The sequence below is a fragment of the Gracilinanus agilis genome, chromosome 3 (assembly GCF_016433145.1).
Source record: "Gracilinanus agilis isolate LMUSP501 chromosome 3, AgileGrace, whole genome shotgun sequence".
Lineage (NCBI taxonomy): Eukaryota > Metazoa > Chordata > Mammalia > Didelphimorphia > Didelphidae > Gracilinanus > Gracilinanus agilis.
The window spans coordinates 600,312,066-600,326,302 of NC_058132.1; the positions used below are offsets into that span (position 1 = coordinate 600,312,066).

General features: G+C 43.0%; 1 protein-coding gene across 1 annotated transcript in view; it reads left to right on the plus strand.

The window, feature by feature from the left end:
- Nucleotides 1–14,237, plus strand: part of NRP2 (neuropilin 2) — a 158,909-nt gene that overhangs the window by 68,491 nt on the left and 76,181 nt on the right. The window contains exons 9-11 of the mRNA XM_044669414.1: nt 5,450–5,594; nt 7,325–7,674; nt 11,222–11,366. Of these exons, the coding sequence (XP_044525349.1) occupies nt 5,450–5,594; nt 7,325–7,674; nt 11,222–11,366 (640 nt within the window). The remainder of the gene's footprint in view (nt 1–5,449; nt 5,595–7,324; nt 7,675–11,221; nt 11,367–14,237) is intronic.

Consider the following 14,237-nt stretch of genomic DNA (forward strand, 5'->3'; position numbering starts at 1 on the left):
TTCCTTCTTTCTTTCCTTTCTTCTTTCCTTCCTTCCTTCCTGCCTTCCTTCTTTTCTTCTTTCTTTCCTTCCTTCCTTCCCTTCCTTCTTTCCTTCCTTCCTTCCTTCCATCCTTCCTTCTTTCCATCCTTCCTTCTTGCCTTCCTCCCTTCCTCCCCTTTTTTGCTTTGAACCTATGATTTCATCAACATGGGGAGTTCTCAGTGTGTAAAGCCCCCTCTCCAAAGCAGATAAGCAACCTGTCTAACTTTCAGTCTTAGAGAGTTAGTTATCTGGGAGCACTAAAAGATTAAGTCATTTGTCCATGACCACATGACTAGTAGCAAAGGTGGAATCTGAACCTAACCCATCCTGACTGTAAGACCAGTCCTCTGTTCATTGGGCCATGTTGCCAGTTATCTTACAGTTTCATGATGAAGATAGAGGTCAACTTAAAAGCCATAGACATCCTCAGGCTGCAGCCGGACCTAACACAGAAAGCACACGTGGCCACATTCACAACCCTCATAGGCCAACACTGAAATGTTCAGGCATCCTTGGTGTGCATACACCCACCCCCCAGGCACAAACATACCCAAACTTTAGCTCTCTAATGTAGTCTAAAACAGCAATCATTCCCTCACTTAAGGGGGTTTGAGGAAGGTGGGGAGGCGAATGGTGTTTGGCGTTAGCTGCCAAGACTGCCAAAGGAGGGGGGTCAAATAGGATAAAATAGGATATTAAAAACCCATAAGCCATGCTGTGTTTCTAAACGGTACCAGCGTGATATATATGCTACAGATTAGTAGCTGTGTTAAAGTTCAGATCTACTCAAAACTTCAATTACATACTCACATTTGCAAACAAAGCTTTTTTTTTTTTTTTTGAGGCTACTTAGCATCAAGCTAATGAATGCTACACATACAGACAAGCACCCAGTCCAGCATCCTAAGGGATCAGGGTGCTATTGGTGACACTGGCTGCTGACAACACCCTTTGGAGATACAGTGCTGAATTCATCCCATCCTTGCCAAAAAGGGGGAAAAAATAATATCTCTGCCTCAGCAACTTGGATTCTGGGAGAGCTGCATTAATGTCTCTTGTCTGCAGGCAAAATTCCTTCATCCTTCTCAAAGCTGTAATGTACACTAGCCAACACAGATGTGAGAGCAGGGTGATGGTGAGGGCCAGGGATTTCTCTGGCTGCATCATCTCTCTCTTCATCATCGAATCATAATTAGTTATTGAGAATTTATAAAATACCCGAGACTCCACCCCAGCCGTTCCCCTTCTTTACTCCATCATATAGAGGGAAACTCACTTATTATAGTCCTCTTCTCATGTCCCTGCCTTCCTTATCTTCCCTTTCTTCCATGCTTTAAAAAACAAACAAACAAACAAAACTCTTATTTGTATATTGGGTCCAAGCCAGAAGAGCAGTGAGGGCTAGGCTATGGGGGTTAAGTGACTTGCTCAAGGTCACACAGTTAAGAAGTGTCTGAGGCTAGATTTGAATCCAGTGCTTTCTGTCTCTCGACCTGGCTCTCAATCCACTAAGTCACAGAGCTGCCCCCATCCTCCATGCTTTTTAATCTTTAGAAGGAAGACAGTGAAATTAAGGTTTGGAAGAAGCCACTAGAGAGTAGCAATATTGTAGATAGGTAAAAGGTAGGGACTCTTATGAGAATGGATAAGGGGACTGAGGATGCTAGGAAGAGGAAGAAGAAGAAGAAGATTCTCCTTTTTACTCTACCTTTTATTCATTTTGAGAAAGTAATTTACTTCTGTTTCATTTTTCCTTGCTACAAAGTAGGGGAAATCTTGTTAATTTTCCTTCCTTCCTTCCTTCCTTCCTTCCTTCCTTCCTTCCTTCCTTCCTTCCTTCCTTCCTTTCTTTCTTTCTTTCTTTCTTTCTTTCTTTTCTTTCTTTCTTTCTTTCTTTCTTTCTTTCTTTCTTTCTTTCTTTCTTTCTTTCTTTCCAAATGTTCCATTGAATTACTATCACTTCTCTTGGTTCTGCTTGCTTTACTTTCTATCAGTTCATATAAATCTTCCAAAATTTCTCTGAATTTTATAAGTCATAATTTCTTTTGATACAATAATATTTTATTATTCACATGACACAATTTGGTCCTTTTCAGTTTTTGCTACTACCATTAGTTAGGCTATAAGTATTTTGACTTATATGCTGAGTAGCGTAGTATTACTGGGTCAGAGGGGATGTATGTTTTAATGACTTTTCCTCGTATGGCTTCAAATTGTTTTCTCAAATTTCTCAAATTCTACTAATAGTATATAAGTGGTCCATTTTCCTGTTTTCTTCAATAGTTCCTATGTTTACCTTTTGTCATCTTCACCTCTTTGATAAGTGTGCAGTAAAGCCTTTGAGTTGTTCTAATTTGTACCACTCATTATTGACTTAAAGCATCTTCATATGTGGTGGTTGATGGTTTGCATTTCTTCTTGTGAATACTGCCTCTTCATATTCTTTACCTACTTCTCTATGGGAGAATGTTCTGTTGGTTTTGATATTCCACATACACACATGCCTCGCAGCAGGTAGCTTTCCTAATGACTTTATTTTATAATATAACTTTAGTTCTGACTTCACCAAATAGAAAATATGCGCATTTACAAAATGGTGCATTTCCAAGTGTACTTGTCAGGAAATATTGTATTGTTAGGTGTCGCCTTCAACTCTAGGATAAGTGGATTAGTCGGAGAAAAGCTTAATTTCAGCTTCTGTTCTTTTTGTTTTCCCTGTAACCCAAGGCTCTCTTAAGGCTCAATTATTGCCCCTTGCTAGGGACAGACTGCCAGGCGGTTACCTGGCATGCCCCCTACTTCCACTAAAATCATTCCTACCCAGTGACACTAAGGCTTCAGTGACTGGCAGCTCTTTAAGGTTCAAGAAAGCAGTGTGAGCCAGGTAAATATCCCCAGTGTCTAGGAAACCACTAGCTTGAAACAAATAATGCTCCAGCCCCATCAATGCCCTGGAAGCCTGTCATATTCTAAGAAACAGAAATTGGAACGTCTAGCTTTTCCTCTCCGAAAAAGAAATGGCTTTAGCATCCCAGAGCTGATCATTGTGGGATATGGAGAATTCATTTAACACGACATGCAAATTGGATATTTTGGCTCTTGGATTTAGGTAGGGGTTTTGTTGTTATTTTTTTGCTTTCTCTACCCTGAAGCCCTGAAAACCAAGACAGAAACATAAGTACACTTACCCCAGTTAGTTTAAAAAAAAAAAACACAAGAGAGCACACACACAGAAAAAACATACGGTCCATATGGTAGTTATTGATTCTGGCCATCTGGCAAGCTAAGAGTTGGCTTCTACCATGTTGAATCAGAAGCTGCCCCAAAAAGCCTTTCCTCCCTTAAGACACATATTGGTCAGATGGGGACAGGGATGGATTTCATTACCTGGAGGTGACTTCTCCAGAAGGAAGGCAGGGCTGGACTCAGAGGGGTTGTCCAGACATCTGACTGTAAAACAAAGGCTGGTGAGAGTGTAGAATGTGCTGCCTGACCCAGGATGGGGGAAAGTGTTGAGATAGGACTTCATCCTCACACCCATGCGTTTGTGTGGGAGCTGGGGAAATGTGGATGTAACTGATATAAGTGATCGGACAGAACTTTACAGTGATGAAGCGCTATGTTCATCCTTCAGGATGCCAGACATGTAGATGTGTCTGCATCTGTGTGTTGGCATATATCTGTACGAATTTGTGTATGTGTTTGTGTCTGTAGCTGGGTGTTTGTGTGCGTGGCAGTATCCATATGCTCATCTCCGGGGGTACATCTGAGAAAGTTTGGGACTCTGTCTTTGTGGCTTTGTGTGTATCTGTTTCTATGTGCTTTTGTGTTTCTATATCTGTGTGGCTGTGTATTTCTGTGTGTTCTTGTGTCTATCTTTGTGTTTAAATGTGTCTGTGTGTTTGTATCTACATGTTTGCATGTATCTCTAAGTGGTTTGTCTCTGTATTTATATGTTTCCGCATCTGCGAGTATACATATCTTTAACTTTTTGTATCTTTTGTATTTTTTGTATCTTTTTTTTTTTAACTTTTACCTTCTGTCTTAGAATGGATACTGTTGGGGGCAGCTGGTTAGCTCAGTGGATTGAGAGTCAGGCTTGGAGACGGGAGGTCCTGGGTTCAAATCTGGTCTCGGATACTTCATAGCTGTGTGATCCTGGACAAGTCACTTAACCCCTTTGCCTAGCCCTTCCCACTCTTCTGCTTTGGAACCAATACACAGAATTGATTCTAAGTCAGAAGGTATGGGTTTAAAAAAAGAAAAGAATCAATACTGTGTATTGGTTCCAAGGCAGAAGAGTGGGAAGGACTTGGCAATGCCAGTTAAGTAACTTGCCCAGGGTCATACAGCTAGGAAGTATCCAAGACCAGATTTGAACCTAGGACCTTCCATCTGCAGAACCTGTCTGGCTGTCTATCCACTGAACCACCCAGCTGCCCCTGTGATTGTATCTTTATGTGCATTTGTACATAAATGTCTATAAATACAGTAAATAAATAATGTCTATAAGTATCTATAAAATACATGTCTATCTCTGGGGGCTTGTGCATATCTGCATTTGTGTCAGTATTTCTCGGTTTGTATGTCAGTATCTGAATGAGAATATCTATCTGCATGTGTCTCTAAGAGTATATTTCCATATCTTTGTGTGCTTTAATTTTTGTGTTACTTGTATGTATATGTATGTGGTGTGTGTGTGTGTATGTGTGTGCTTATATACAGGAAAGCTAAATTCCACTTCGGGTAAATGGACAAAGTCTGCGATCCTTGAAAGGCAGAACATTGCCTTTTTCTCAGGTTTCCAAGTATTTCCCCCCTTTCAGTTCTTTGTTTTCATTTGCTTATGGCTTCTAAAATGCTTTGCTTCTGAGTTAAAGCTTCTCAGCCCAGGGGCAAAATTCTCCTCTCTGAAAGTTTTTAGTGAAAACCATTATTGTTTTAAAGTTAGAGAAGTAATGAAAAATAGGAATATTTTCATGGTGGAAAAGAAGCACTCCTTTTGGGTTCATGGGAAGCAAAGCTCAGCAGAACTGTGATAGGATCATAGATGAAGATCAAAGAACAGCAGATCTGTGATAGAATCATAGATCAAGAGCCTGAAGGGAGCTCAGAGGCCTTCTAGTCTAAATCCTGGCCTGCCCTCATTTTGCACAGGAGAGAACTAAAACTCTTAGTGTCCCTCGACACAAGTTCCAAAACCTCATAGCTTGGATAGTGTACCCATTTGGGGTCCACTGTTTAACTTGGACTAGTGTAACCCATTCATATAATAAACTGAAAAGAACCCCACCCCACCTCCTAAAAAAAATACAGGAAAAGTCCGAGGAAATTAAGTGACTTGCCTAAGGTCACACAGATAGGAAGTGTGTGTGGCTAAGTTAAAAAATAGATTTGAATAGCACATCTTGATTTCACGTTACAGGTATTTCAAGCCAACAATGATGCAACTGAAGTAGTTTTGAATAAGATTCATACTCCAGTACTGACTCGGTTTATCAGAATCCGCCCTCAGACCTGGCACACAGGCATTGCCCTGAGGCTCGAGCTCTTTGGCTGCCGGATTACAGGTAAGATCAGCCTGCTTTGCCACCATCTCCTCTGTTCTTCCTTTATTCAGCTCTTGGCCCAAGTGAGACTTTGGGAGGCAGACAACAGATCCAAGCCAGTGAGAACAGCTTTGGTTCCTCCCAGAGGCCTCAGCAACTTAATGACCTCTCCTACCTTTTCTATATAGCCTAATTGGAAATCCTGCCTAAGCCCCACAGTACTATGGTATAGTGGGCAGAGAGATCCCTTCCCTCCTTCTCCTTTAGGCTTTCTTTGTAAAAATATATAAATAGTGCTTGATAACTTTGGACTAAATGTAGTGGATGATTCTGGGTAGGTAGGTAGTACAGTGGACAGAGCACTGGACCTGGAGTCAAGAAGATCTGAGTTCAAATTCAGCTTCAGACAGTTACTAAGACACGTGATTCTTAACCCTCTTTGCCTCAGCTCCTCCTCTGTAAAATAAGCTGGAGAAGGAAATGGCAAACCACTCCAGTATCTTTCCCAAGAAAACTCCAAATGAGGACACAGAGTCAGACACAAGTGAACTGCAAAAGGATACCTAGAGCTTGGGGGGGGGGGGTGGCTTAGTCTGTGCTAGTCATACTAGTGTGTTAGTCCAAAAACCTGTCCTCACATCATGCCAGCTCCATCCATACAAATCTCTTTCCCTGAGAGGCAGCACAGCACAGAAGAGTCAGAGGACTTGGATTCAAATCCTGGCTTTACCTCTTCTACAAGAATGACCTTGGATAAGTCACTAAGCTTCTCTGGATCTCAGTTTCCTTATCTGTAAAATCATCTTCTAAATCAAAGGGTTGGAGGCAGCTTGGTGGCACAGTGATAGAGTGCCAGGAGATCCGACATTCAAATCCTGCCTTGGATACCTCCTAGCTATGTGATCCTGGGCAAGTCACATAACTGTTTGCCTAGCTCTTAAGTCTTAGAGTTATTCCTAAGAAAGAAAAGGAAGAGTTTAAGAACAAAAACAAAGGGTTGGACTAGATACGTTCCCCGATCCCTTTCCAGATCTAAATTATGAGTCTGTTATCCCTACTGTGGGGTGACACCTAATTCTCCTCTTAATTAAATCTCCTCTACTTACGTAAACCCACTTCCCCCCCTTTTCTCTCTCTCTCTCTCTCTCTCTCTCTCTCTCTCTCTCTCTCTCACACACACACACACACACACACACACACACACACACACACACACACACACACACGCACACTCAGCATTCTTCTCTCCCTCCATGGCAGTTATTCATCCTTGGTCAGTGGTATAGACGGCAGCACGTCCCTCTATGCTTGCACTTTTGTGAATGATTATGTGTCCCATCTTTATGGGAGAAATCTGGTAGCCAGGACTCAGTTCCATGACAGGTAATTTGCAACAGGTAGGCTTGAATGAGAAGCATGCTGCTGAACAGGAGCCAGTGGGCTAGGAAAGGAGGAAAGGGTCAAGGCTTTCGTGTCTCCATGTTGGGACAACTTGGAAGGCTAGCATTCTGGGCAAACCCTGCCATTTTACAATAGAAGAAACCAAGGCTCAGTGATTTACCCTTGGTCACAGAGTGAGTTAGCGTTAGAAGAGGGCAGGATTTCAGCCTGGGGTTTTATCTACTACCTTGTTCTGTCTTGGTCCCTCTTATCCATTATACACTGTGGGATGTTCCTCTGCCTGCAAGATGTCAGCAGTGACTCAAGCATCTGGCATTTTATATTTTTCTCATTCTCCCCTCTCTCTGCAGATGCTCCCTGCTCCAATATGCTGGGAATGCTCTCTGGCCTGATCTCAGACTCCCAGATCACAGCCTCCTCCACCCGTGAATACCTCTGGAGTCCAAGTGTGGCCCGCCTGGTGAGCAGTCGCTCGGGCTGGTTCCCCCGCATCCCGCAGGCTCAGCCCGGGGAAGAGTGGCTACAGGTGGACCTGGGCGTGCCCAAGACCGTGAAAGGGGTGATCATCCAAGGAGCTCGAGGCGGGGACACCATCACCGCAGTGGAGGCCAGGGCTTTTGTGCGAAAGTTCAAAGTGTCATACAGTTTGAATGGAAAGGACTGGGAATACATAGAGGATCCAAGAACTCAACAACCCAAGGTAAAAATAAACACACGAATCCTAAACAAAATACGATGAGGTTCTTTGGCAGAGGAGCCACATGGGCCACATGGTATGGGGGGAACCAGATGAAAATGGAAATATTTAACAAAGTAAAACTACAGTAGAACACAAATAATATTAAAATGTGGTCATCTAAGTCAATGATCTCTAGGGATCCTTATGTACAGTTTAGTGGCTTCTGTTTCTGTCTGAATTTGACACCACTTTGACTTGATCTAATTAGCTCTGGTCATCTAACTTCTATATCCTTAACTGTTCAGTTATCGCCTTTTTATAATTAATCCCAACATCCTCTCTCCCCTCCACATCTCATTTAAGTTAAGATTATTATAGAACCATAGCAATACAGATACCTCAGGTTCTACACATGGAAGAGGCTACATCTCCCTTAGAATATCTCGAAAACTATTGTTCTTCAGAGAATTTCTTGGGTAGCACAGTGAATAGGGTGAAAGGAAATGAATTCAAATCTGACCTCAAACACTTTCTAGCTATGTGACCCTGGGCGAGTCACTTAACCCCAATTGCCTAGCCCTTGCCTTTCTATTTAGAATTGATACTTAGAAAGAAAGTAAAGATTTAAAAAAATCCTCACAACATAATTGTTCTTCACCAAATGCCATCTTTGTGTATCTGTGAGATGATCATTACTAGCCTGTACTGGGCAGATGAACCACCACAATTCCAAATTTTTTCACTGATTCAGTGATGTTGGTGATTTAATTAGGCAATATGAACCTTTGGGCATGGGGCTAGCAACCCCACCCTGTAAAAACTACACCTGCTAAAGAAACTGCAACCTAAAGTAGGGGCAGCTGGGCTAGCTCAGTGGATTGAGAGCCAGGCCTAGAGACGAAAGGTCCTAGGTTCAAGTCCGGGCTCAGACACTTCCCAGCTGGGTGACCCTGAGTGACCCATTGCCTACTGGTTGTGGCCCTATGCTCCTAGAATGGAGTCCCAGGATAAAAAAAAAATGTGAACCTTTTGTTGCATCCTGAAAGGGAAAGAGTAAAAGTGCATATTCTCAGCCTAAGCTAAAAGAAGGAAGGGAAGGGAAGGGAATGAGCATTTATTAAGTGCCTACTACCTTATTTGATCCTCACAACCTTGGGAGGTTGGTGCTAGAATTATCCTCATTTTACATTTAAGGAAACTGAGGTAGCTGGAGGTGAAATGACTCACCCAGGGTCACATAGCTGAGGCTGAATTTGAACTCAGCTCTTTCTAACTCCAGGCAAGAATCTCTTAATTGCTGTGCTGCCTCAGTGACATGGAAGCAAATGAAAGATGGATGAAATCTGGACATAGAGGTTAGGGATAGATGATCAGAAATAGCTTTTTCTCTTGGCATACTTCTTCCCCTTCCCCTAGAGGTCCTGACTGGTTCTCTCCCTACCATTTCTATATCAAGGTGGAGGATCAAACAAATTTTATCTGGCCTCAATAATCTCATGCCTCTTTGCCTCGGAGAAATGAAGGTCAGACTTTATTCTTTAGATAGAAGGAAAAGGCCAGTAAAGCCATGTCTCTTTTTAAGGAGAGAGAGGACATTTATCTTGTTTGCCCTTTGGGCTGGCTAATCATTTTGGCCTAAGACTTGTTTAAAACAAACAAACAAACACACAAACAAACCTAGTCTTCTACCTTGGATTCATTACTAAGTATTGATACCAAGGCAAAAGAGCAGTAAGTTCTAGGCAGTTAGGGTCAAATGACTTGGCAGGGGTCATACAGATAGGAAGCATCTGAGGCCACATCATCTTCTCAACTCTAAACCTGATGCGCTATCCACTGTACTATTTAGCTGCCACTAAGACTCATTTTTAAGTCACTTTTTACACCCCTTAGAAAATCTAGGGCCCCAAGAAAGAAAGAGGAGAGCAGGTCCACATTCAACTTCCTCTGCTTTGCGAATGTTTCCATTGCAAAAACTGAGGCCAGGGGTGGGGTGGAGGTTTGGGAACACTGATGTAAATTCCAAACCCATAATTCCCAGATCTTGGCAGAACTGATGGGTTGGTAACCTGAACCACAGCAAACTGTCCACCACAAGCTTTAGGCATCGCCAGAGAGGACTGACCACAGCTTCTCCTGGGCCCCTCTGGAGACGTGGGAATTGAGATGATTTTAGCTCTGGTTAGATTCTTCTTTGTGAACAGAAAAAGTGGCCAATTCCTTCCATCTGGGAGTAAGTTCTCAAGACCCACAGGGGCGATATGTTCCTGAAAAAAAAAATGAAGGAGATACAAATGCATTCCAGGTGCCTAAATATGCCAGCATGGATTGATACCTCTGATGAATTCTCCCACCCACCTTTCCCTGTTCCCATCTTGTATCGCCAAAAGCTACCCCACCAAAATGAGGCAACTCCCTTTTTTGCCCAAGATGTCAGTTTAGTTACAAAGGATGTGCTCAAAGCTACACCAAAGTTTTCATGGGAGTCTGGGGGGATACAGTAAAAAAAGAAGAAAAAAGGTGCAAGATTTGGCATCAGAGAACCTGGGTTCAAATTTTGACTCTGTTTCTTGCTACCTGAGTGTCTCTGGGAAAGTCAGCTTCTTAAGGTCTTAGTGTGTTTCATCTATAAAGGAGCTGGGATGGACAAGGTTGGACGAATGCCTGCAGAGATCCCATCTACCTCTATGCCTATGACTCTGTGATCTCTTCTGCAAAGAAATCTAATGATCATTAGAGGAGGTAGCCCTTTTTCAATACATAAGCAGGTCTTAGAAATAAATATTAAAATATAATATGTTTAGAAATATACCACTTAATATATGTATGTATATATACACATAATATATTATAAATAAATACTCAAACACTCAAGTCACGCTAAACTCACTTTTATTCCCTCTAGCAAATTTCAGCATGAGATTTATTCAGGCTCTGATATCTATATAGGATACCTCTTAAGCTCCCGGCATCCTAAGGACTCTGGGAAGATGTATGGGATGTCCTAATTCTACCCAAATGTTAAAGATGGATAAGCCCATGACATCCCCATGCCTCTGAGATGTCCCAGGTCCTCAGACTAAGAGATAATGGGTGGGTGTTCTCTGCTCTTTCCTGTCCCTTCTTTCCGATGTAAATGAAAGAGAAGCAGGATAGTACAGTGGAAAGAATGCTAACTCTGGAATCAGAGGAGCTGAATTCAAATCCTCCTATTACTGTGTCACTCTAGACAAATCACTTCTTCTGGTGATGATGATGTCTCTTCATCTGCAAAAGTGGGGGCATCAGACTAGAGGAGATCCCTTCCAGCTCTAATTTCTGATCCTAAATTGCTTAAACTCCCCAGGCCTCAATTTATGCATCTGTACAAGGAGTCCCCCTTCCATGTATTGGGCTATATTGTGGTCGTTTGACTGTTTGACCAAAGGAAGAGGGTTAATGGTTGGCCTCTGTAGAATATCAAGTCCCTGTGAATATCATTGTATACATTTACCAGGCTGGGGATGGGAGAAAAGAGTCTGAAACACCTGAGGAGGAGTCAAATGGCCTTTCTTCCTTCCCTCTGCAGCTCTTTGAAGGGAACATGCATTATGATACTCCCGACATCCGAAGGTTTGATCCTGTCCCTGCCCAGTACGTTCGAGTGTATCCAGAAAGGTGGTCGCCGGCCGGGATCGGGATGCGCCTAGAGATTCTGGGCTGTGACTGGACAGGTAAGGCTCCCTGCGTCTTTCCAAACAACCTCGAGCCAGATTTACCTTGTGGACTCTTCTCAGGACTCAGGCATGCTAAGGCTCAGTCTTTCCTAGGATCCAGGGTGGGGAGAAACTGAGGAGATTCATCCCTGCATTAAAAACCTATGGGGGGGGCAGCTGGGGAGCTCAGTGGATTGAGAGTCAGCTAGAGACGGAAGGTCCTAGGTTCAAATCCAACCTCAGACACTTCCCAGCTGTGTGACCCTGGGCAACTTACTTGACCCCCATTGCCCACCCTTACCACTCTTCCACCTAGGAGCCAATACACAGAAGTTAAGGGTTTAAAAAAAAAAAAAAGAAAAGAAAAACCTATCAGATCAAAAGGTCCAAATCCATCTATAGACTTGAACTGATTTTTAAAAAGTATTTTTTAATTGATAATTTGTTTTTGGACCTGCTTCATTTCTCAGTATATTTTCCTACCTTCTCCCTCCCAAAATTTATCCCTTACAATAATAAAGAATAAACAAGAGAAGAAGTTAATAAATAGCTCAGTAAAACTAGCTAACTTATCAAACCAGGCTGATGGGATCCGGAGTGTTCTGCACCTTCTGCAAAGAGTGGAGGTGCCGTTGGGTCATTCTCCTGTTTCAGACAGGCAGTCACAGGTTGAGCAAGATCTTTCTGGAAGTCTTGAAAACAAATAACAACAACCCACCACCCTTCCCAATTCAATTACATCCTGACTCTTCAGGCCAGAGGGCTGTTTCTGTTGATTTAGAAAAGGAGAGGGAGTGGGGAAGAAACCACCTCATAATAATAAAGTAATCTGTTTAAGTCTGAATCTGGCCTCCAGATGTCAGTGGTAAAGAGACTTCATTTTCATTTAGAAGCCACATCTGTAAAAGGCATTTGCTGGTTGAGGGTTCCTGGTGTGGGGAGCTTAAAGGGAACATGGCGCACTCCAGGCTTGTGCCTGGGACCTTGCTCATCTCCTCATCTCTGTGGCAGCACCAGACCGAGTAGAGCTCCTTTAATTCACACTAATGAGGAAGAGAATGCCTATCGTGAGCTACCAGTCAGGTTGTCTGGGGGAGCAAGTATGTACCCCTCCCCTCTTTTCCTCTGGGTTCTGGCCCCACCCTGTTCCCCATGGTTGGCACTACATCTTACACTCTCCTCTCTCCCTGTCTGCCAAAAGGAGCACAAGCTAGCAAGAGCAGGGGGAAGGTTTAAATTACAACTCTGTTAGGCTAAGTGGATTCCAGGTGCTGTCAGGACACAGAGTATGGTCAGGCCTGGACTCCCCCATTTCCTCTCTGCTGGATGCCCCGATGTCTTAATTTTCCTGTCCTTTATCATACCTGTCCCTGCTACCCTGGCAGGGATATTGGGAAGGCCGAGTGATGGAATCTCTGTAAAATGCTTTTAGTAACCAGAGAGAAAAGTATTGTATAAATACCAGGCTGCTTTTATGGGGGAAGCCCAAAGGAGGATGCCCATAAAGTGGCCAACGAAAGATCCCTCATCCTCAAATTCAAGAAAAATGCCGCAAAGTAATTTCTGTCGGGATTAGATATCCCTAAATGTCATGGATAGTGGTGATGAGGCTACCTGGTGGCCTCTCCTCCAAGTCCTCTGCCCTCTGGAACTGGTTTTCATGTGTTTAAAATAGATCCTCTCCTCTTGACACATGATGACTTCATTTATGGAGCTAGCAGGGAGACACCCATCCGTCTTGGAGCTGGAGCCCAATTTACAACCAGCTGCCAAGTGGCAAGTGGTCCCCGTCCTTCCTCCTCCTCCTCCTCCTTCCCCACCCCCCCATCCCCAATTACACTGGTGACTGGTCAGCGACAAGCTTCTGATTTCAAAGCCCTGCTGAACTCCTTCTTCAGAAGATCACAGCTGGAAAAGCCTTACCCTATGACCACTCTCCTGACTTTGAAGTTAGACACATCTGGTTTCAATTGCCCGACAACTTCACAGTTTGATGGGCAGTTGCTCCCTTAAAGTCCCCAAATGGGACAGCCACCAGACAGTGTTTGCGACTGTGGAAAAGAGACCTGATGTATCCTCTCTTTCTTTTTCATGGTCCTAGAGTCTCCACCTTCCCTTAACATTTTTTTTTCCATCATCTCCTCCTACCATCTTGGTACATTTGGCTCTCTTGACCATTGTGGGGGAATCTGTTTCCCTGGCCCGAGTGGTCTGTTCCCCTTTGATAGTTCTCTTCCACTGGGCCACTCTGCCTCTAAATTAGAGGGTTCCAGAGCTGAACTCTTGTTCCACCCTGAAAATGGTAACCAATCAGACAATGTCTCAGGTTAAGCTGAGGACAGGTCATTGGACATATCACTTTCACCTGTTGTTTTTTTAAACTATTTATTGCCCTTTTGCTTCAAGGCTCAATCTGAGGTTTTATGACATGGTAACAACTTTGAGCTTACAAATGAGAAAGCTTTGAGGTTATTTGGTATTTGCTGTGAGCAAGAGGCAAATGCTGAAAAGAACATGAGGGTTTATGTGCCTGGCATTAACAACTAAAAGAGGAGGAAGCCAAGCATGAAAAACTATTCCAAGTATTTAGCAACTTCTTGTAGCTCCTAGCACTTATTAAACAACATCCTGAAGAATGTTTGACAAAGGATCAGGACATTAGTAGTGAGGCAGATAGAGAACTACTTGCTAAATTTAGTCAGAAAGACCTGAGTTCCAATCCAACCTCAGAAACTCACTTACTTTCTGTCAACCTCTGTTTCCTCATCTGTAAAACAGGGAAAGTGTGTATGTGTGGGGAGAGAGAGAGAGAGAGAAAGAAAAAGAAAGAAAGAAAGAAAGAAAGAAAGAAAGAAAGAAAGAAAGAAAGAAAGAAAGAAAGAAAGAAAG